Source organism: Haliotis asinina, chromosome 9, assembly GCF_037392515.1.
Source record: "Haliotis asinina isolate JCU_RB_2024 chromosome 9, JCU_Hal_asi_v2, whole genome shotgun sequence".
Lineage (NCBI taxonomy): Eukaryota > Metazoa > Mollusca > Gastropoda > Lepetellida > Haliotidae > Haliotis > Haliotis asinina.
Window position 1 is genome coordinate 159,851 of NC_090288.1, and position 24,413 is coordinate 184,263.

The 24,413-nt window shown below is 44.6% G+C and overlaps 1 protein-coding gene across 1 annotated transcript in view; it reads right to left on the reverse strand.

Annotated features, from left to right (window-relative positions):
• Positions 1–24,413, reverse strand: part of LOC137295516 (F-box/WD repeat-containing protein 7-like) — a 67,417-nt gene that overhangs the window by 13,757 nt on the left and 29,247 nt on the right. The window contains exons 6-9 of the mRNA XM_067826883.1: positions 23,956–24,046; positions 19,343–19,407; positions 15,985–16,110; positions 1,460–1,549 (exon numbers count right to left, since the gene is read on the reverse strand). Coding sequence (XP_067682984.1) covers positions 1,460–1,549; positions 15,985–16,110; positions 19,343–19,407; positions 23,956–24,046 — 372 coding nt within the window. The remainder of the gene's footprint in view (positions 1–1,459; positions 1,550–15,984; positions 16,111–19,342; positions 19,408–23,955; positions 24,047–24,413) is intronic.

Genomic DNA, 24,413 nt, shown 5'->3' on the forward strand with positions numbered 1-24,413 from the left:
GATCCCTTGCAACTGTGGCGACCTATACATTGGAGAAACGCTGAGACCAATCAACACCAGAATGAAGGAACATCAGACCTCAGTCAGGAAACTCGACCAGAAATCGGCCATCTCTGAACACATTCTCAAGAACCCTGAACACTCAATTCGATGGGAGGACACCAGGATACTATCTACCAACAACAACAACTGGCGCCAAAGGAAGCTGCAAGAGGCCATCGAGATCCGGAGACAGAAACCAGCCATCAACCGCGACCAAGGAGTGTACCTACCATGTGCCTGGGACTTATTGATAAATTAATCTCATCTATCTGTGTACATTCTATCTATGTAACTCATGTATAGCCAGTCTACCCGAGTACATCCTTACCTACTTGTGTTTGTACATCATCAACCCTCATGTAAACATGCTCACCCCCTATCGTGTGTTATGTACATCATCCTATCATGCGTAATGTATCACCATTGGCTTCCATCCTTATCCCCAATCATGTACATCGTCCTTACCCCGTATCTGTGTTATGTAAACATATCCGATCAACTGTAACCATTGGCTTCCATCATTGTTATCCTAACTATCGGCTTCCTATCAGTGCTTGTTTATACTAGCTCTCGTTAACTCATTCCACTTGTTACTTTGTTATTGTTTTACCTGTACATATAAATACACCTCTGTATCCCTTTCTCAATCACCTGATGAAGGAGTAAGCATTAACTCCGAAACGTTGTGTTCTCTCATAAAGAAGTTGATATCCATAAAAATCTTCATTCTCATCTGTTAAGCTCAGCAGTGTCCAATAGGGACATTACCAGGTACCAAGAACAGTGGCTTATTCAAAATTCAATAAAGCAAGACAAACCACAGGGGGTGGGGCACTGTCTTGCTTTTACTGAAAAGTAAAAGCCACAATAAGTGCTATTTACTGCTAGCTACTATACATGCTATTTCCTGGCAGCCACAAAAAGTGGACTTTACTGGCTGTCACAATAAGCTGACTTTCCTGGCAACCACAATAAGCTGACTTTACTAGCAGCCACAATAAGCTGGTTTTACTGGCAGCCACAATAAGCGCTGTTTGATGACAGACACAAAAAGTTCGCTTTACTGGCAGCCACAATAAGCGCTATTTACTGACAGCCACAGTAAGCTGGTTTTACTGGCAGCCACAATAAGCACTAATTACTGCCAGCCGTAATAAGTGCCCTTTACTGACAGCCACAATATGCTGGCTTTACTGGCAGCCACAATATGCTGACTATACTGGCAACCACAATAAGTCTGCTTTACTGGCTGGAACATTATGCTGGCTTTACTGGCAGCCACAATAAGTCTGCTTTACTGGCAGAAATAATGAGGGGGTTCACTGACGGCCAATAACACACAATTCTACATTTGCTTCAGTTATCATCTGAACTGTTCACCTCCATAAACATCAAGAAAGCTTTCCAAACACATTACCTGTAGGCATCTGACTGTGTCTGTGTGTCCAATCATAGTGACTTTACAGGCAATGCTTGACCACGAATCTCTGGTGGACAAGTCCCAAACCTGTAAAAGACATCAGAATTCATTGAAAACACACACCTGTAGTTTTGAAGGCTCTGGTGTACGTTTGATAGTTTTGGTCGCTCTGGTGTATGGTTGATAGTTTTGATGGCTCTGGTGTACGGTTGATAGTTTTGGTGGCTCTGGTGTATAGTTGATAGTTTTGGTGGCTCTGGTGTATGGTTGATAGTTTTGGTGGCTCTGGTGTATGGGTGATAGTTTTGGTGGCTCTGGTGTACAGTTGATGCTGTTTGGGGAGATTGGAGGCATGTTGTCACGGGTGCTGCTTGGGGCGCTCTGGCATGGGAGCCGACTGGGGGTGTTGTCTTGGGAGCCGATGAGGAAGGGTAGGGGGGTATGTGTGTTGTCATGGGTGCCAGTTGGCATCTGGGTGCCGGTGTAAGTGTGAGCAATGGCATGAACATACACTGTGTTCAAGCATGGAGCATACAGTTTGCTCCTAGACACCACTGTGTTCAAGCATGGAGTGGACAGTTTGCTCCTAGATACCACTGTGTTCAAGCATGGAGCATACAGTTTGCTCCTAGATACCACTGTGTTCAAGCATGGAGTGGACACTTTGCTCCAAGATACCACCGTGTTCAAGCATGGAGCATACAGTTTGCTCCTACATACCACTGTGGTCAAGCATGGAGCATACAGTTTGCTCCTAGATACCACTGTGCCCAAGCATGGAGGGTATGGTTTGCTCCTAGATACCACTGTGTTCAAGCATGGAGCATACAGTTTGCTCCTAGATACCACTGTGTTCAAGCATGGAGCAGACAGTTTGCTCCTAGATACTGCTGTGTCCAAGCATGGAGCATACAGTTTGCTCCTAGATACCACTGTGTTCAAGCATGGAGCATACAGTTTGCTCCTAGATACTGCTGTGTTCAAGCATGGAGCATACAGTTTGCTCCTAGATACCACTGTGTCCAAGCATGGAGCATACAGTTTGCTCCTAGATACCACTGTGTTCAAGCATGGAGCATACAGTTTGCTCCTAGATACCACTGTGTTCAAGCATGGAGTGTACAGTTTGCTCCTACATACTGCTGTGTTCAAGCATGGAGCATACAGTTTGCTCCTAGATACCACTGTGTCCAAGCATGGAGGGTATGGTTTGCTCCAAGGTACCACTGTGTTCAAGCATGGAGAGTATGGTTTGCTCCAAGGTACCACTGTGTTCAAGCATGGAGCATACAGTTTGCTCCTAGATACCACTGTGGTCAAGCATGGAGTGTACAGTTTGCTCCTAGATACTGCTGTGTTCAAGCATGGAGCATACAGTTTGCTCCTAGATACTGCTGTGTTCAAGCATGGCGTGTACAGTTTGCTCCTACATACTGCTGTGTTCAAGCATAGAGCAAACAGTTTGCTCCTAGATACTGCTGTGTTCAAGCATAGAGCAAACAGTTTGCTCCTAGATACTGCTGTGTTCAAGCATGGAGCATACAGTTTGCTCCTACATACTGCTGTGTTCAAACATGGAGTGTACAGTTTGCTCCTACATACTGCTGTGTTCAAGCATGGAGTGTACAGTTTGCTCCTAGACACCACTGTGGTCAAGCATGGAGCATACAGTTTGCTCCTACATACTGCTGTGTTCAAGCATAGAGCGTACAGTTTGCTCCTAGATACTGCTGTGTCCAAGCATGGAGCATACAGTTTGCTCCTAGATACTGCTGTGTTCAAGCATGGCGTGTACAGTTTGCTCCTACATACTGCTGTGTTCAAGCATAGAGCATACAGTTTGCTCCTACATACTGCTGTGTTCAAACATGGAGTGTACAGTTTGCTCCTACATACTGCTGTGTTCAAGCATGGAGTGTACAGTTTGCTCCTAGATACTGCTGTGTTCAAGCATGGAGTGTACAGTTTGCTCCTACATACTGCTGTGTTCAAGCATGGAGTGTACAGTTTGCTCCTAGATACTGCTGTGTTCAAGCATGGAGCATACAGTTTGCTCCTAGATACCACTGTGTTCAAGCATGGAGCAAACAGTTTGCTCCTAGATACCACTGTGTTCAAGCATGGAGCATACAGTTTGCTCCTAGATACCACTGTGTCCAAGCATGGAGCATACAGTTTGCTCCTAGATACCACTGTGTTCAAACATGGAGCATACAGTTTGCTCCTAGATACCACTGTGTCCAAGCATGGAGGGTATGGTTTGCTCCGAGGTACCACTGTGTTCAAGCATGGAGGGTATGGTTTGCTCCAAGGTACCACTGTGTTCAAGCATGGAGCATACAGTTTGCTCCTAGATACCACTGTGGTCAAGCATGGAGCATACAGTTTGCTCCTACATACTGCTGTGTTCAAGCATGGAGTGTACAGTTTGCTCCTAGATACTGCTGTGTTCAAGCATGGAGCATACAGTTTGCTCCTAGATACTGCTGTGTTCAAGCATGGCGTGTACAGTTTGCTCCTAGATACTGCTGTGTTCAAGCATAGAGCAAACAGTTTGCTCCTAGATACTGCTGTGTTCAAGCATAGAGCAAACAGTTTGCTCCTAGATACTGCTGTGTTCAAGCATGGAGCATACAGTTTGCTCCTAGATACTGCTGTGTTCAAGCATGGAGTGTACAGTTTGCTCCTAGATACTGCTGTGTTCAAGCATGGAGCATACAGTTTGCTCCTAGATACTGCTGTGTTCAAGCATGGCGTGTACAGTTTGCTCCTACATACTGCTGTGTTCAAGCATAGAGCAAACAGTTTGCTCCTAGATACTGCTGTGTTCAAGCATAGAGCAAACAGTTTGCTCCTAGATACTGCTGTGTTCAAGCATGGAGCATACAGTTTGCTCCTACATGCTGCTGTGTTCAAACATGGAGTGTACAGTTTGCTCCTACATACTGCTGTGTTCAAGCATGGAGTGTACAGTTTGCTCCTAGACACCACTGTGGTCAAGCATGGAGCATACAGTTTGCTCCTACATACTGCTGTGTTCAAGCATAGAGTGTACAGTTTGCTCCTAGATACTGCTGTGTCCAAGCATGGAGCATACAGTTTGCTCCTAGATACTGCTGTGTTCAAGCATGGCGTGTACAGTTTGCTCCTACATACTGCTGTGTTCAAGCATAGAGCAAACAGTTTGCTCCTAGATACTGCTGTGTTCAAGCATGGAGCATACAGTTTGCTCCTACATACTGCTGTGTTCAAACATGGAGTGTACAGTTTGCTCCTACATACTGCTGTGTTCAAGCATGGAGTGTACAGTTTGCTCCTAGATACTGCTGTGTTCAAGCATGGAGTGTACAGTTTGCTCCTACATACTGCTGTGTTCAAGCATGGAGTGTACAGTTTGCTCCTAGATACTGCTGTGTTCAAGCATGGAGCAAACAGTTTGCTCCTAGATACTGCTGTGTTCAAGCATGGAGCATACAGTTTGCTCCTACATACTGCTGTGTTCAAGCATGGAGCATGCAGTTTGCTCCTAGATACTGCTGTGTTCAAGCATGGAGCATACAGTTTGCTCCTAGATACTGCTGTGTTCAAGCATGGAGCGTACAGTTTGCTCCTAGATACTGCTGTGTTCAAGCATGGAGTGTACAGTTTGCTCCTAGATACTGCTGTGTTCAAGCATGGAGTGTACAGTTTGCTCCTACATACTGCTGTGTTCAAGCATGGAGTGTACAGTTTGCTCCTAGATACTGCTGTGTTCAAGCATGCAGTGTACAGTTTGCTCCTACATACTGCTGTGTTCAAGCATGGAGTGTACAGTTTGCTCCTACATACTGCTGTGTTCAAGCATGGAGTGTACAGTTTGCTCCTAGATACTGCTGTGTTCAAGCATGCAGTGTACAGTTTGCTCCTACATACTGCTGTGTTCAAGCATGGAGTGTACAGTTTGCTCCTAGATACTGCTGTGTTCAAGCATGCAGTGTACAGTTTGCTCCTACATACTGCTGTGTTCAAGCATGGGGTGTACAGTTTGCTCCTAGATACTGCTGTGTTCAAGCATGGAGCATACAGTTTGCTCCTAGATACTGCTGTGTTCAAGCATGGAGTGGACAGTTTGCTCCTAGATACTGCTGTGTTCAAGCATGGAGCATACAGTTTGCTCCTAGATACTGCTGTGTTCAAGCATGGAGCGTACAGTTTGCTCCTAGATACTGCTGTGTTCAGGCATGGAGTGTACAGTTTGCTCCTAGATACTGCTGTGTTCAAGCATGGAGCATACAGTTTGCTCCTAGATACTGCTGTGTTCAAGCATGGCGTGTACAGTTTGCTCCTACATACTGCTGTGTTCAAGCATAGAGCAAACAGTTTGCTCCTAGATACTGCTGTGTTCAAGCATAGAGCAAACAGTTTGCTCCTAGATACTGCTGTGTTCAAGCATGGAGCATACAGTTTGCTCCTACATACTGCTGTGTTCAAACATGGAGTGTACAGTTTGCTCCTACATACTGCTGTGTTCAAGCATGGAGTGTACAGTTTGCTCCTAGACACCACTGTGGTCAAGCATGGAGCATACAGTTTGCTCCTAGATACTGCTGTGTTCAAGCATAGAGCGTACAGTTTGCTCCTAGATACTGCTGTGTCCAAGCATGGAGCATACAGTTTGCTCCTAGATACTGCTGTGTTCAAGCATGGCGTGTACAGTTTGCTCCTACATACTGCTGTGTTCAAGCATAGAGCATACAGTTTGCTCCTACATACTGCTGTGTTCAAACATGGAGTGTACAGTTTGCTCCTACATACTGCTGTGTTCAAGCATGGAGTGTACAGTTTGCTCCTAGATACTGCTGTGTTCAAGCATGGAGTGTACAGTTTGCTCCTACATACTGCTGTGTTCAAGCATGGAGTGTACAGTTTGCTCCTAGATACTGCTGTGTTCAAGCATGGAGCATACAGTTTGCTCCTAGATACCACTGTGTTCAAGCATGGAGCATACAGTTTGCTCCTAGATACCACTGTGTTCAAGCATGGAGCATACAGTTTGCTCCTAGATACCACTGTGTCCAAGCATGGAGCATACAGTTTGCTCCTAGATACCACTGTGTTCAAACATGGAGCATACAGTTTGCTCCTAGATACCACTGTGTCCAAGCATGGAGGGTATGGTTTGCTCCGAGGTACCACTGTGTTCAAGCATGGAGGGTATGGTTTGCTCCAAGGTACCACTGTGTTCAAGCATGGAGCATACAGTTTGCTCCTAGATACCACTGTGGTCAAGCATGGAGCATACAGTTTGCTCCTACATACTGCTGTGTTCAAGCATGGAGTGTACAGTTTGCTCCTACATACTGCTGTGTTCAAGCATGGAGCATACAGTTTGCTCCTAGATACTGCTGTGTTCAAGCATGGCGTGTACAGTTTGCTCCTAGATACTGCTGTGTTCAAGCATAGAGCAAACAGTTTGCTCCTAGATACTGCTGTGTTCAAGCATAGAGCAAACAGTTTGCTCCTAGATACTGCTGTGTTCAAGCATGGAGCATACAGTTTGCTCCTAGATACTGCTGTGTTCAAGCATGGAGTGTACAGTTTGCTCCTAGATACTGCTGTGTTCAAGCATGGAGCATACAGTTTGCTCCTAGATACTGCTGTGTTCAAGCATGGCGTGTACAGTTTCTCCTACATACTGCTGTGTTCAAGCATAGAGCAAACAGTTTGCTCCTAGATACTGCTGTGTTCAAGCATAGAGCAAACAGTTTGCTCCTAGATACTGCTGTGTTCAAGCATGGAGCATACAGTTTGCTCCTACATGCTGCTGTGTTCAAACATGGAGTGTACAGTTTGCTCCTACATACTGCTGTGTTCAAGCATGGAGTGTACAGTTTGCTCCTAGACACCACTGTGGTCAAGCATGGAGCATACAGTTTGCTCCTACATACTGCTGTGTTCAAGCATAGAGTGTACAGTTTGCTCCTAGATACTGCTGTGTCCAAGCATGGAGCATACAGTTTGCTCCTAGATACTGCTGTGTTCAAGCATGGCGTGTACAGTTTGCTCCTACATACTGCTGTGTTCAAGCATAGAGCAAACAGTTTGCTCCTAGATACTGCTGTGTTCAAGCATGGAGCATACAGTTTGCTCCTACATACTGCTGTGTTCAAACATGGAGTGTACAATTTGCTCCTACATACTGCTGTGTTCAAGCATGGAGTGTACAGTTTGCTCCTAGATACTGCTGTGTTCAAGCATGGAGTGTACAGTTTGCTCCTACATACTGCTGTGTTCAAGCATGGAGTGTACAGTTTGCTCCTAGATACTGCTGTGTTCAAGCATGGAGCAAACAGTTTGCTCCTAGATACTGCTGTGTTCAAGCATGGAGCATACAGTTTGCTCCTACATACTGCTGTGTTCAAGCATGGAGCATGCAGTTTGCTCCTAGATACTGCTGTGTTCAAGCATGGAGCATACAGTTTGCTCCTAGATACTGCTGTGTTCAAGCATGGAGCGTACAGTTTGCTCCTAGATACTGCTGTGTTCAAGCATGGAGCATACAGTTTGCTCCTAGATACTGCTGTGTTCAAGCATGCAGTGTACAGTTTGCTCCTACATACTGCTGTGTTCAAGCATGGAGCATACAGTTTGCTCCTAGATACTGCTGTGTTCAAGCATGGAGTGTACAGTTTGCTCCTAGATACTGCTGTGTTCAAGCATGGAGTGTACAGTTTGCTCCTACATACTGCTGTGTTCAAGCATGGAGTGTACAGTTTGCTCCTAGATACTGCTGTGTTCAAGCATGGAGTGTACAGTTTGCTCCTACATACTGCTGTGTTCAAGCATGGAGTGTACAGTTTGCTCCTACATACTGCTGTGTTCAAGCATGGAGCATACAGTTTGCTCCTAGATACCACTGTGGTCAAGCATGGAGCATACAGTTTGCTCCTACATACTGCTGTGTTCAAGCATGGAGTGTACAGTTTGCTCCTAGATACTGCTGTGTTCAAGCATGGAGCATACAGTTTGCTCCTAGATACTGCTGTGTTCAAGCATGGAGTGTACAGTTTGCTCCTAGATACTGCTGTGTTCAAGCATGGAGTGTACAGTTTGCTCCTACATACTGCTGTGTTCAAGCATGGAGTGTACAGTTTGCTCCTAGATACTGCTGTGTTCAAGCATGGAGTGTACAGTTTGCTCCTACATACTGCTGTGTTCAAGCATGGAGTGTACAGTTTGCTCCTACATACTGCTGTGTTCAAGCATGGAGCATACAGTTTGCTCCTAGATACCACTGTGGTCAAGCATGGAGCATACAGTTTGCTCCTACATACTGCTGTGTTCAAGCATGGAGTGTACAGTTTGCTCCTAGATACTGCTGTGTTCAAGCATGGAGCATACAGTTTGCTCCTAGATACTGCTGTGTTCAAGCATGGCGTGTACAGTTTGCTCCTAGATACTGCTGTGTTCAAGCATAGAGCAAACAGTTTGCTCCTAGATACTGCTGTGTTCAAGCATAGAGCAAACAGTTTGCTCCTAGATACTGCTGTGTTCAAGCATGGAGCATACAGTTTGCTCCTAGATACTGCTGTGTTCAAGCATGGAGTGTACAGTTTGCTCCTAGATACTGCTGTGTTCAAGCATGGAGCATACAGTTTGCTCCTAGATACTGCTGTGTTCAAGCATGGCGTGTACAGTTTGCTCCTACATACTGCTGTGTTCAAGCATAGAGCAAACAGTTTGCTCCTAGATACTGCTGTGTTCAAGCATAGAGCAAACAGTTTGCTCCTAGATACTGCTGTGTTCAAGCATGGAGCATACAGTTTGCTCCTACATGCTGCTGTGTTCAAACATGGAGTGTACAGTTTGCTCCTACATACTGCTGTGTTCAAGCATGGAGTGTACAGTTTGCTCCTAGACACCACTGTGGTCAAGCATGGAGCATACAGTTTGCTCCTACATACTGCTGTGTTCAAGCATAGAGTGTACAGTTTGCTCCTAGATACTGCTGTGTCCAAGCATGGAGCATACAGTTTGCTCCTAGATACTGCTGTGTTCAAGCATGGCGTGTACAGTTTGCTCCTACATACTGCTGTGTTCAAGCATAGAGCAAACAGTTTGCTCCTAGATACTGCTGTGTTCAAGCATGGAGCATACAGTTTGCTCCTACATACTGCTGTGTTCAAACATGGAGTGTACAGTTTGCTCCTACATACTGCTGTGTTCAAGCATGGAGTGTACAGTTTGCTCCTAGATACTGCTGTGTTCAAGCATGGAGTGTACAGTTTGCTCCTACATACTGCTGTGTTCAAGCATGGAGTGTACAGTTTGCTCCTAGATACTGCTGTGTTCAAGCATGGAGCAAACAGTTTGCTCCTAGATACTGCTGTGTTCAAGCATGGAGCATACAGTTTGCTCCTACATACTGCTGTGTTCAAGCATGGAGCATGCAGTTTGCTCCTAGATACTGCTGTGTTCAAGCATGGAGCATACAGTTTGCTCCTAGATACTGCTGTGTTCAAGCATGGAGCGTACAGTTTGCTCCTAGATACTGCTGTGTTCAAGCATGGAGTGTACAGTTTGCTCCTAGATACTGCTGTGTTCAAGCATGGAGTGTACAGTTTGCTCCTACATACTGCTGTGTTCAAGCATGGAGTGTACAGTTTGCTCCTAGATACTGCTGTGTTCAAGCATGCAGTGTACAGTTTGCTCCTACATACTGCTGTGTTCAAGCATGGAGTGTACAGTTTGCTCCTACATACTGCTGTGTTCAAGCATGGAGTGTACAGTTTGCTCCTAGATACTGCTGTGTTCAAGCATGCAGTGTACAGTTTGCTCCTACATACTGCTGTGTTCAAGCATGGAGTGTACAGTTTGCTCCTAGATACTGCTGTGTTCAAGCATGCAGTGTACAGTTTGCTCCTACATACTGCTGTGTTCAAGCATGGGGTGTACAGTTTGCTCCTAGATACTGCTGTGTTCAAGCATGGAGCATACAGTTTGCTCCTAGATACTGCTGTGTTCAAGCATGGAGTGGACAGTTTGCTCCTAGATACTGCTGTGTTCAAGCATGGAGCATACAGTTTGCTCCTAGATACTGCTGTGTTCAAGCATGGAGCGTACAGTTTGCTCCTAGATACTGCTGTGTTCAGGCATGGAGTGTACAGTTTGCTCCTAGATACTGCTGTGTTCAAGCATGGAGCATACAGTTTGCTCCTAGATACTGCTGTGTTCAAGCATGGCGTGTACAGTTTGCTCCTACATACTGCTGTGTTCAAGCATAGAGCAAACAGTTTGCTCCTAGATACTGCTGTGTTCAAGCATAGAGCAAACAGTTTGCTCCTAGATACTGCTGTGTTCAAGCATGGAGCATACAGTTTGCTCCTACATACTGCTGTGTTCAAACATGGAGTGTACAGTTTGCTCCTACATACTGCTGTGTTCAAGCATGGAGTGTACAGTTTGCTCCTAGACACCACTGTGGTCAAGCATGGAGCATACAGTTTGCTCCTAGATACTGCTGTGTTCAAGCATAGAGCGTACAGTTTGCTCCTAGATACTGCTGTGTCCAAGCATGGAGCATACAGTTTGCTCCTAGATACTGCTGTGTTCAAGCATGGCGTGTACAGTTTGCTCCTACATACTGCTGTGTTCAAGCATAGAGCATACAGTTTGCTCCTACATACTGCTGTGTTCAAACATGGAGTGTACAGTTTGCTCCTACATACTGCTGTGTTCAAGCATGGAGTGTACAGTTTGCTCCTAGATACTGCTGTGTTCAAGCATGGAGTGTACAGTTTGCTCCTACATACTGCTGTGTTCAAGCATGGAGTGTACAGTTTGCTCCTAGATACTGCTGTGTTCAAGCATGGAGCATACAGTTTGCTCCTAGATACCACTGTGTTCAAGCATGGAGCATACAGTTTGCTCCTAGATACCACTGTGTTCAAGCATGGAGCATACAGTTTGCTCCTAGATACCACTGTGTCCAAGCATGGAGCATACAGTTTGCTCCTAGATACCACTGTGTTCAAACATGGAGCATACAGTTTGCTCCTAGATACCACTGTGTCCAAGCATGGAGGGTATGGTTTGCTCCGAGGTACCACTGTGTTCAAGCATGGAGGGTATGGTTTGCTCCAAGGTACCACTGTGTTCAAGCATGGAGCATACAGTTTGCTCCTAGATACCACTGTGGTCAAGCATGGAGCATACAGTTTGCTCCTACATACTGCTGTGTTCAAGCATGGAGTGTACAGTTTGCTCCTAGATACTGCTGTGTTCAAGCATGGAGCATACAGTTTGCTCCTAGATACTGCTGTGTTCAAGCATGGCGTGTACAGTTTGCTCCTAGATACTGCTGTGTTCAAGCATAGAGCAAACAGTTTGCTCCTAGATACTGCTGTGTTCAAGCATAGAGCAAACAGTTTGCTCCTAGATACTGCTGTGTTCAAGCATGGAGCATACAGTTTGCTCCTAGATACTGCTGTGTTCAAGCATGGAGTGTACAGTTTGCTCCTAGATACTGCTGTGTTCAAGCATGGAGCATACAGTTTGCTCCTAGATACTGCTGTGTTCAAGCATGGCGTGTACAGTTTCTCCTACATACTGCTGTGTTCAAGCATAGAGCAAACAGTTTGCTCCTAGATACTGCTGTGTTCAAGCATAGAGCAAACAGTTTGCTCCTAGATACTGCTGTGTTCAAGCATGGAGCATACAGTTTGCTCCTACATGCTGCTGTGTTCAAACATGGAGTGTACAGTTTGCTCCTACATACTGCTGTGTTCAAGCATGGAGTGTACAGTTTGCTCCTAGACACCACTGTGGTCAAGCATGGAGCATACAGTTTGCTCCTACATACTGCTGTGTTCAAGCATAGAGTGTACAGTTTGCTCCTAGATACTGCTGTGTCCAAGCATGGAGCATACAGTTTGCTCCTAGATACTGCTGTGTTCAAGCATGGCGTGTACAGTTTGCTCCTACATACTGCTGTGTTCAAGCATAGAGCAAACAGTTTGCTCCTAGATACTGCTGTGTTCAAGCATGGAGCATACAGTTTGCTCCTACATACTGCTGTGTTCAAACATGGAGTGTACAGTTTGCTCCTACATACTGCTGTGTTCAAGCATGGAGTGTACAGTTTGCTCCTAGATACTGCTGTGTTCAAGCATGGAGTGTACAGTTTGCTCCTACATACTGCTGTGTTCAAGCATGGAGTGTACAGTTTGCTCCTAGATACTGCTGTGTTCAAGCATGGAGCAAACAGTTTGCTCCTAGATACTGCTGTGTTCAAGCATGGAGCATACAGTTTGCTCCTACATACTGCTGTGTTCAAGCATGGAGCATGCAGTTTGCTCCTAGATACTGCTGTGTTCAAGCATGGAGCATACAGTTTGCTCCTAGATACTGCTGTGTTCAAGCATGGAGCGTACAGTTTGCTCCTAGATACTGCTGTGTTCAAGCATGGAGCATACAGTTTGCTCCTAGATACTGCTGTGTTCAAGCATGCAGTGTACAGTTTGCTCCTACATACTGCTGTGTTCAAGCATGGAGCATACAGTTTGCTCCTAGATACTGCTGTGTTCAAGCATGGAGTGTACAGTTTGCTCCTAGATACTGCTGTGTTCAAGCATGGAGTGTACAGTTTGCTCCTACATACTGCTGTGTTCAAGCATGGAGTGTACAGTTTGCTCCTAGATACTGCTGTGTTCAAGCATGGAGTGTACAGTTTGCTCCTACATACTGCTGTGTTCAAGCATGGAGTGTACAGTTTGCTCCTAGATACTGCTGTGTTCAAGCATGGAGTGTACAGTTTGCTCCTAGATACTCCTGTGTTCAAGCATGGAGTGTACAGTTTGCTCCTAGATACTGCTGTGTTCAAGCATGGAGTGTACAGTTTGCTCCTACATACTGCTGTGTTCAAGCATGGAGCATACAGTTTGCTCCTAGATACTGCTGTGTTCAAGCATAGAGTGTACAGTTTGCTCCTACATACTGCTGTGTTCAAGGATAGAGTGTACAGTTTGCTCCTAGATACTGCTGTGTTCAAGCATGGAGTGTACAGTTTGCTCCTACATACTGCTGTGTTCAAGCATGGAGTGTACAGTTTGCCCCTAGATACTGCTGTGTTCAAGCATGCAGTGTACAGTTTGCTCCTAGATACTGCTGTGTTCAAGCATGGAGTGTACAGTTTGCTCCTAGATACTGCTGTGTTCAAGCATGGAGTGTACAGTTTGCTCCTAGATACTGCTGTGTTCAAGCATGGAGTGTACAGTTTGCTCCTACATACTGCTGTGTTCAAGCATGGAGTGTACAGTTTGCTCCTAGATACTGCTGTGTTCAAGCATGCAGTGTACAGTTTGCTCCTACATACTGCTGTGTTCAAGCATGGAGTGTACAGTTTGCTCCTACATACTGCTGTGTTCAAGCATGGAGTGTACAGTTTGCTCCTAGATACTGCTGTGTTCAAGCATGCAGTGTACAGTTTGCTCCTACATACTGCTGTGTTCAAGCATGGAGTGTACAGTTTGCTCCTAGATACTGCTGTGTTCAAGCATGCAGTGTACAGTTTGCTCCTACATACTGCTGTGTTCAAGCATGGGGTGTACAGTTTGCTCCAAGATACTGCTGTGTTCAAGCATGGAGCATACAGTTTGCTCCTAGATACTGCTGTGTTCAAGCATGGAGTGGACAGTTTGCTCCTAGATACTGCTGTGTTCAAGCATGGAGCATACAGTTTGCTCCTAGATACTGCTGTGTTCAAGCATGGAGCGTACAGTTTGCTCCTAGATACTGCTGTGTTCAGGCATGGAGTGTACAGTTTGCTCCTAGATACTGCTGTGTTCAAGCATGGAGCATACAGTTTGCTCCTAGATACTGCTGTGTTCAAGCATGGAGCATGCAGTTTGCTCCTAGATACTGCTGTGTTCAAGCATGGAGTGGACAGTTTGCTCCTAGATACTGCTGTGTTCAAGCATGGAGTGGACAGTTTGCTCCTAGATACTGCTGTGTTCAAGCATGGAGCATACAGTTTGCTCCTAGATACTGCTGTGTTCAAGCATGGAGTGTACAGTTTGCTCCTAGATACTGCTGTGTTCAGGCATGGAGTGTACAGTTTGCTCCTAGATACTGCTGTGTTCAAGCATGGAGCATACAGTTTGCTCCTACATACTGCTGTGTTCAAGCATGGAGCATGCAGTTTGCTCCTAGATACTGCTGTGTTCAAGCATGGAGCATACAGTTTGCTCCTACATACTGCTGTGTTCAAGCATGGAGCATACAGTTTGCTCCTAGATACTGCTGTGTTCAAGCATGGAGCATACAGTTTGCTCCTAGATACTGCTGTGTTCAAGCATGGAGCATACAGTTTGCTCCTAGATACTGCTGTGTTCAAGCATGCAGTGTACAGTTTGCTCCTACATACTGCTGTGTTCAAGCATGGAGTGTACAGTTTGCTCCTAGATACTGCTGTGTTCAAGCATGCAGTGTACAGTTTGCTCCTACATACTGCTGTGTTCAAGCATGGAGCATACAGTTTGCTCCTAGATACTGCTGTGTTCAAGCATGGAGCATACAGTTTGCTCCTAGATACTGCTGTGTTCAAGCATGGAGCATGCAGTTTGCTCCTAGATACTGCTGTGTTCAAGCATGGAGTGGACAGTTTGCTCCTAGATACTGCTGTGTTCAAGCATGGAGCATACAGTTTGCTCCTAGATACTGCTGTGTTCAAGCATGGAGCATACAGTTTGCTCCTAGATACTGCTGTGTTCAGGCATGGAGTGTACAGTTTGCTCCTAGATACTGCTGTGTTCAAGCATGGAGCATACAGTTTGCTCCTAGATACTGCTGTGTTCAGGCATGGAGTGTACAGTTTGCTCCTAGATACTGCTGTGTTCAAGCATGGAGTGTACAGTTTGCTCCTAGATACTGCTGTGTTCAAGCATGGAGCATACAGTTTGCTCCTAGATACTGCTGTGTTCAAGCATGGAGTGGACAGTTTGCTCCTAGATACTGCTGTGTTCAAGCATGGAGCATACAGTTTGCTCCTAGATACTGCTGTGTTCAAGCATGGAGCATACAGTTTGCTCCTAGATACTGCTGTGTTCAAGCATGGAGCATACAGTTTGCTCCTAGATACTGCTGTGTTCAAGCATGGAGCATACAGTTTGCTCCTAGATACTGCTGTGTTCAAGCATGGAGCATACAGTTTGCTCCTAGATACTGCTGTGTTCAAGCATGGAGTGGACAGTTTGCTCCTAGATACTGCTGTGTTCAAGCATGGAGCATACAGTTTGCTCCTAGATACTGCTGTGTTCAAGCATGGAGTGTACAGTTTGCTCCTAGATACTGCTGTGTTCAAGCATGGAGCATACAGTTTGCTCCTAGATACTGCTGTGTTCAAGCATGGAGTGTACAGTTTGCTCAAGGATACCACTCTGTTCATGAATGAAGTATAGAGCTTGCTCCTAGGTACCACTGTGGTCAAGCATGGAGTGTATGGTTTGCCACAGAACACCAAATGGTTTAGACACACACATTCTTACCTTGATAGTTTTGTCACTGGAGCCACTGACGAGTCTGCTTCCTTCTAGATGTAGACATCGTACTGTCCCACTATGGCCTACTAGTGTCTGCACTGACCAGGGTGCATTGGTGCGAATATTCCATACCTGTACATGCACAGCAACAAGGATTGGTGTACAATTGTAACATCACACAAATGTTTCCTGTTGTTCACACATCTAACCTTAGTCTTATACCAAAGTCTAAAATAAATAACTTTTCATGACAAACTGTAACAAAAGTCATCAGAAGATGACATATCCTCCCAGTCTCCACATATTTGAAAGGACAAATCATCTGAAGGTTACTTGATACTTTTTTAGACTAAGTTTGAATCGTTTCCATGGAAATCATGAAAAATATAAATGCCACAAATCTGTAAACAGCAAAAGGCACCACTTCAAAATCTGTCTCATATATCTGCCAAGATCTGTTAAAAGATCTCAAATGGTCTTCGACTTGTGCTCTGGAAACGAAGCCAATCCCTCCCTTTTGAGACTAAGTCCGAATTGTTTCCATGGAAATTGGGAAAAATAGAAATGCCAAAACTTTGTAAATATCAAAAGGCACCACTTTGTGGTCTGCCTCAAATATCTGCCAAATTTTACTGAAATATACTAAATAGTTTTCGAGTTGTGCTCCAGAAATGAGACCCATGCCTCCATTTTGAGATTTCATCAAAATCATTTCCATGGAAAACCAGAAAATGATAAATCAGAAAAACCTGTACATAGCAAAAGGCACCACTTGGGATCTGCAACACATATCTGCCAAGTTTTGCTGAAAGATATTGAGACGTTTTTGAGTTCTGCTCAGGAAACGAAGCCCATCCCTCCATTTTGAGACTAAGTCTGAATCGTTTCCATGAAATCCCAGAAAATGATAAATCAGAAAAACCTGCACATAGCAAAAGGCACCACTTTGGGGCCTGCCACACATATCTGCCAAGTCTTACTGACAGATATTAGGAAGGTTTTGACTTTTGCTCCGAAAACGAAACACACCTCTCACTTTTGAGACCAAGTCTGAAACGTTTCAATGAAAACTGAGAAAATGATAAATAAAAAAAACCTGTAAATAGCAAAAGGCACCACTAGGTTCTGACTGATGTATCTACCAAGTTTTGCAGAAAAATATTGAATGGTTTTGGAGTTATGCTCCAGATACGATGCAAACCTCACCCATTAGACTAAGACCAAAACGTTCAATAGAAAAACAACAAAAAGATGAAAAAGCCAAAAATCTGTAAATAGCTAAAGGCACAGCCATTTTTTCAGTTTATTATATCTACCAAATTTGGTCTACAAATTTTCCAGAATTATGCTCAGGAAACAAAATTATTGCAGACGGTCAGACGAGGCGTCGACTATCATTTTGATAACAAATGTACATCATCTGTCTTTTACCAAGACGACTTGTCCTTCTCAACCACAGCCCCTCCAACAATTTGTCCTTCTCAACAACCATCCCTCCTACACCTTGTCTGTGTCATTCTCCACACCTCCAACACCTTGTCTTTGTCAGTCTCCACCCCTCCAACACCTTGTCTTTGCCAACCACCACTCCTCCAACACCATGCCTTTGTTAGTCTCCACCCCTCCAACACCTATTCTTTTGTCCTTCTCAATCATCACCCCTCCAAAACCTTGTAACCTTGTCTTTGTAACCTGCACCCCTCGAACACCTCGTCTTTGCAGCCTCCACCCCTCCAACACCTTGTCTTTGTCAGCCTCCACCCCTCCAACACCTTGTCTTTGTCAACCTCCACCCCTCCAACACATTGTCTTTGTAATCTGCACCCCTCCAACACCTCGTCTTTGCAACCTCCACCCCTCCAACACCTTGTCTTTGTCAGCCTCCACCCCTCCAACACCTTGTCTTTGCAACCTGCACCCCTCCAACACCTTGTCTTTGCAACCTCCACCCCTCCAACATCTTGTCTTTGCAACCTGCACCCCTCCAACACACTGTCTTTGTGAGCCTCCAAGCCTCCAACACCTTGTCTTTGCAGCCTCCACCCCTCCAACACCATGTCTTTGCAGCCTCCACCACTCCAACATCTTGTCTTTGCAACCTCCACCCCTCCAACACCTTGTCTTTGTCAGCCTCCACCCCTCCAACACCTTGTCTTTGCCAACCACCACTCCTCCAACACCATGCCTTTGTTAGTCTCCACCCCTCCAACACCTATTCTTTTGTCCTTTTCAATCATCACCCCTCCAAAACCTTGTCCTTCTCAACCATCATGGTGCAATACCTTGACTTTATCAGCCTCTACACCTCCAACACCTTGATTCTGTTAGCCCCCAACCCTCCAATACATTGTCTTTGTCGGCCTCCACCCCTCCAACATCTTGTCTTTGCAACCTGCACCCCTCCAACACCTTGTCTTTGCAACCTCCACCCCTCCAACACCTTGTCTTTGTCAGCCTCCACCCCTCCAACACATTGTCTTTGCAGCTCCACCCCTCCAACACATTGTCTTCGCAACCTCCATCCCTTCAACACCTTGTCTTTGTCAGCCTCCACCCCTCCAACACCTTGTCTTTGTCAGCCTCCACCCCTCCAACACCTTGTCTTTGCAGCCTCCACCCCTCCAACACCTTGTCTTTGCAACCTCCACCCCTCCAACACCTTGTCTTTGTCAGCCTCCACCCCTCGTCTTTGTAACCTGCACCCCTCCAAAACCTCCTCTTTGAAACTTCCACCCCTCCAACACTTTGTCTTTGTCAGCCTCCACCCCTCCAACACCTTGTCTTTGTCAGCCTCCACCCCTCCAACACATTGTCTTTGCAACCTCCACCCCTCCAACATCTTGTCTTTGCAACCTGCACCCCTCCAACACACTGTCTTTGTGAGCCTCCAAGCCTCCAACACCTTGTCTTTGCAACCTCCACCCCTCCAACACCATGTCTTTGCAGCCTCCACCCCTAACAACACCTTGTCTTTGCAACCTCCACCCCTCCAACACCTTGTCTTTGTCAGCCTCCACCCCTCCAACACCTTGTCTTTGCCAACCACCACCACTCCAACACCATGCCTTTGTTAGTCTCCACCCCTCCAACACCTATTCTTTTGTCCTTTTCAATCATCACCCCTCCAAAACCTTGTCCTTCTCAACCATCATGGTGCAATACCTTGACTTTATCAGCCTCTACACCTCCAACACCTTGATTCTGTTAGCCTCCACCCCTCCAACACCTTGTCTTTGTCAGCCTCCACCCCTCCAACACCTTGTCCTTCTCAACCACCACCAACAACCAACATGTTAATCTCCCCTCAATGGACGTTTCTCCTCCAAACGCCATATCTCATCTCTCACTGTAACTAGGCACTTACCTTTACTGTCTTGTCTGATGATCCACTGACAATACGAGTGTCGTCAAACTGAACACATGAAATACCTGAGGAAAGACATGGTATATAAGTTTGCTGCAGCTTCTCCTTTTACCTTTTGTATAAGGGTCATCAAATTGTTAGGCCCACAAACATTGCAAATGACTTTCTCTAAACAAGTTATATGTACACAGAGAACCAGATGAGCTGCCAAAATCAGTAACTCATGAAGGCATGAACAATCACTTGTTTTCTTCTAAACATATTTTATTCGCAGAGAAAAGTATTAGGAACAAGTTCTCCACCTTTTAATACGCTCTCCTTGGTATGTATATAGATAACTCAGATTCCCGCAACTAAAGAGGACAGATAGTGGACAAGAAAGCAGTGCAAGTGAAAAAGAGATAGAGCTTTTATATGCTACTCAAAAAAGAAATGCATAGGCAGTATTTTTCCATTTAACTTTTTGAATTTGAATTACTGGCGTCTATGTAATCAGTATATCTATGGTGAACACTGTCTGCAAACATTTCCGAGTTTGAATCCAATGTCATTGAGGACAATTTGTCAAAACACACCAAAATCTGTTTTCCTCAAAAAATACAATAAATTGTGAATGGGAAGAAATTCACGTTTCCTTTTGCACGCACATTCCATGCATCATTTCCAATAAAAGTCAGGTGATTCAATGCTCGTTCGACAGTTGACAACCTTAAATTTGCTGTAAAAAGTCATGCCTAGACTTACTGAGGCTCAGCGCAACAATGCGATTGGTAATTTGGAGGCTGGAGACTCTCAGTCTGCAATTGCAAGGCAACTGAATGTGTCAGAGTACCAAAACATCCTCCACAACATCGGTAGTGCCAGGACTCGGAACAATTTGTGATCAGACTGTGAGAAACTGCTTACGTGAGGCTGGTATTCGTTCCAGAAGACCTTTGTGAGGACCTGTCCTTACGTGGCAAACATCGGCAACATCGGCAACAACACAGACAGTGGTGTCACCAACATCTCCCATGGCCGATGCAAAGGTGGAAAACTGTTATCTCCAGTGATGAGTCATGTTACATACTGCGACATCCCGACAGAAGAGCATGCGTATATCGACATCGTAACAAACACTACGCTGTAAATTGTGTACAGGAAGTGGACAGATTTGGCGATGACAGTGTCATGGTTTGGGCTGTAATCTCATACAGTGACAGGACAGATCTCATTCAAGTCCAGGGCCATCTGACAGCTCGACGTCACCATGATGAAATCATCAGGTATCATGTCCTTTCATGAACCGCCAGAACGTCATTTTTCAGCATGATAATGCTCGGCCACATACAGTAAGAATAACCAGGGATTTCCTTGCCCAGAACAACGTTCAGGTTCTTGATTGACCCTCATGATTACTGGATCTTAACCCTACTGAACATTTGTGGGACGAATTGGATCACTGTGTGACAGCATGACACCCAGCCACAAACGTTACCTGCTGTGTTTGTGGCCTTGAGGGAAGAGTACCAATTCATTCCCAGGCACTTCATTCGGAATCTGGTCCAGTGTGGGATACCGATGCCAAGCAACCATTGATGCTACTGGTGGCCACACAAGATACTGACTGCTCTGCGACCTTGAAACACTTGTGATTTGTGATGTACAGTTTCTTGCATCATTGGACCGCCAATGTTCATTGAGGTTTTCTTCATGACTGCCCTGTATTACTGAACCTTAAGTGTATAATTTGATAACAAGTTTCAGCCATGCCTTTCTTTTTCTGAGTAATTTATATATATATATATGTTATTAAAATCGTATTGTCTCATTGATGAATGACTGCACTAACTTGAATACATTTGTATCTTCACATGATGATAGGTCTGGACTTCCTTCTAACAAAAGTCTGAGGTCAACTGAAACATCTGCTAATGAACAAATGTGCCCCCAACAGATAGCATGAAGTTAACCATCTGTTGTTTGTACAATGGACATTCAAATAGATAGTGTTATGACTCCTCAATAAAATTACCACGTATAGAAATGGGATCAGTTTTCAGCATATCTCTCTATAAATCAGAGTTCAAACAAGTAACAGAACAACACAACTTGGTATGAATAATATTTAATTTTCTTTTACCACTCACATAATACTGTGGTGCATACGCATGGCTATCAGTGATACGTGATTTAAACTGGAAACACTTATTGAATTATGAACAGCGGCTGGTAAATTTTTCCAACAGCATATTGTAGAGGGAAAGAAGGACTCAGTAACCTTCCATTAGCATTAACAATAGCAGACCCTGAACTAAATATTAAAAACTGAAAGTTCTTGCATACCTGCCTTACCCATTTGCCTTCAAAGTGTATTCATAGTGGCTAAAAAGTGTATTTTGAGGTGTGAAAGTGTACAATCTCACAAGCAATATGACCTGGCTCCTCCAAGCATGTCTCAACATCATTATATGCAGTGTCTGAACTTCAAAAACTGTTCGATTCACTGTTTTGGAGTTCACTATGAAGATATTTATTTCACTGAATATCACTGCTTTCTTCAAACTATAAAATACACTGAATCATTTGCACACTGAACTATTCTTTAGCAGCTTTAAGCTTGTCAGAATATGTTTAACTGATCTTAAAAATATAGTTGAGAGGCAGACGCCATTTTGTATACATGTCATATAGTCGGCAGCAATCCAAATATGTAATTTTCTGAATAAAATAAATATTTTATACTTATCCTGATTCATGCTTAATTGCTTATCTTGTGGCTATATCTCGTTGGTAATGATTGGCAAACACTGTGTTTGACTTCCATGAGCTGCCCTCCAATATAGTTGATAGTGAGCAATTTCCATGTAGCGCTAGAGTAGAGATGGAGATCTTGTTGACCCCTGTTTGTTTATGTAGAAGGCCACTGTTGAGTTGTCTGTGTGGATCATTAGTAGCTTGTCTCTCAGTGTTGTCAACCAGTGATGGATAGCATGAATCACTGCTTTCATCTCCAACTGGTTGATGTGAAGAGCTCGATCTTCCCCAGATTCCTGCTGCAACTCCATTGTTTAGATGGGCACCCCATCCTTGGAGAGGTGCGTCTACATAGAGATGGTTGTTTAATGCCAACTCTAACATGTAAGTTCCTGCGCAGACATACGACTGGTGAGTGCACCACAGTGGGTATGGTCTCAAGATGTCCAACATCGTAAACCGGTCTAACTAAGTCTCATTTGATGAAATACATGCTAAATAAAGATAAATTTAGTTAAAGGACCAAAATAATTGAAAGACTTATTTCTGTATCTGGGACCCCAGGTGCCTCCAGCTGCCCTCATCGGGCGACAGGGAGAGAGTGACAAGCATGGTCAGTCAGCTAACCGTTTGCAAAAGAAAAGGGAGGCTACTCATGAGTGAGTGTATTTTACGTCCACTTATTTTAGAAGGGAACTTCAAGAGATTTCAGGTGTTCCACTACCTTCACCAGGGAAGAGGAGATAAGCAATTAAGCATGAGTCAGGAAAAGGCAAAAATAAATAAAATGATATATCATGTGTAATTTCCACAAAATCAGCGTGCTAAAGCAAATCATTAGTTCACATAGGTTTAAACTGAGGAATATTTCAGGGTACCTCTTCTCATCTGCTGTCTAGTCATCCTGGACCTATTCTGTTCAGTTGTTGCTTCCCTATATTACAGCTACCTTTAGTGAGGTGTCCTTGACAGTACCTTACCTTCAGTGATGTGTCCCCTTGACAATAGCTTAACTTCAGGCAGGTGTCCTTGACAGAGGCTTACCTTCAATGAGGGGTCATTGACTTACGTGAAGTGTCCCTTGACATTAGCTTACCTTGAGTGAAGTGTCCTTGACAGAGACTTACCAGCAGTGAGGTGTCCTTCACAGAGACTTACCAGCAGTGAGGCGCCATATGGCATTGATTTACTCTCGGGGATTGTGGCTTCTCCACAGCAGCACTTCCTTTAAGTATGGCTTGAATCAAATGCTGCTTCTCTTGATAGAGGCTTACCATGATTGAGGCTTCTCTTCAGGGTGGCTACACTATAAGTTGTTCACTGGTCACGAGGGGTTCATGGGCTCAAGTAACCTCGAAATTTGTTTATGTTCCCCGAGCCCACAGGTCTAATGTACCCTCTAGGTTTGTTTATGTTCCCCGAGCCCACAGGCCCATGTACCTCGAGGGATCAGTGAACAACGTATTTATCTTACCGAACATCTGAGTCTTCCTTAGAATGTGAGGCAAATCGTTTCGTCCCCATTGTGCAGACGAAAGCAAGCAAAATAAATTTAATGTTATCTCCCACTCACTTTCAATCACAAAACATCGGTAACTTCCATGAATCATGCGTATTTCAATGTTATTTGAGACAAAGAAGTACTTCCATAAAGAACCAAATGAGTTTGGCATTCCCAACAGTGTACATTGGAAAAAATACATTGTCTGTAAGCATGGTACGATGAAAAAAAATACAAGGGCGCTTAGCCAATCGGTAAGTGATATTCATGTGTGAGGTAAGATAATAGAGAATAGGCCTCTTAGACTGTGGTTACCTGAATGATGATAACCAACAAACGACTTCTACTGGGTGTGCTTTCAAGGAGTGTTACTTACCCTGAGTGTGACCTTCGAATGTGCGGACTGTACATCTACCTCTCAGCCAGTTGTTCCTCAACCTGAATCTCTCCGCGAACACATTCTTCCACTACAACAAAGAGTTTCTTTAAGCAGCATTTTAGATGTTGATGAGGATGAAGTCTTTTATGGATACACAACTTCTTGCAGTGGATGTGACATTTTGGTGTAGATCCTAACACTGTTACCAAGCAAATAGGGAAAGGTTGGTGTTGACATGAGGCTTGTGATAAGAGATGACAAGACCAGTGGGCAAGGGTCGCATATTCTTGATCAGGCTTGATTAGCTGATCGTAAGTAGGAAGGATGTAATAACATTGATGGCCTTGTCATCTCCTATCACAACAAGCCTCATGTCAACACACTGTGCATCAACCTCCTCTACTGCAGAAAACTCACATCCCCGCTAGGTATATATTCCTGCATATGTTGTGCAT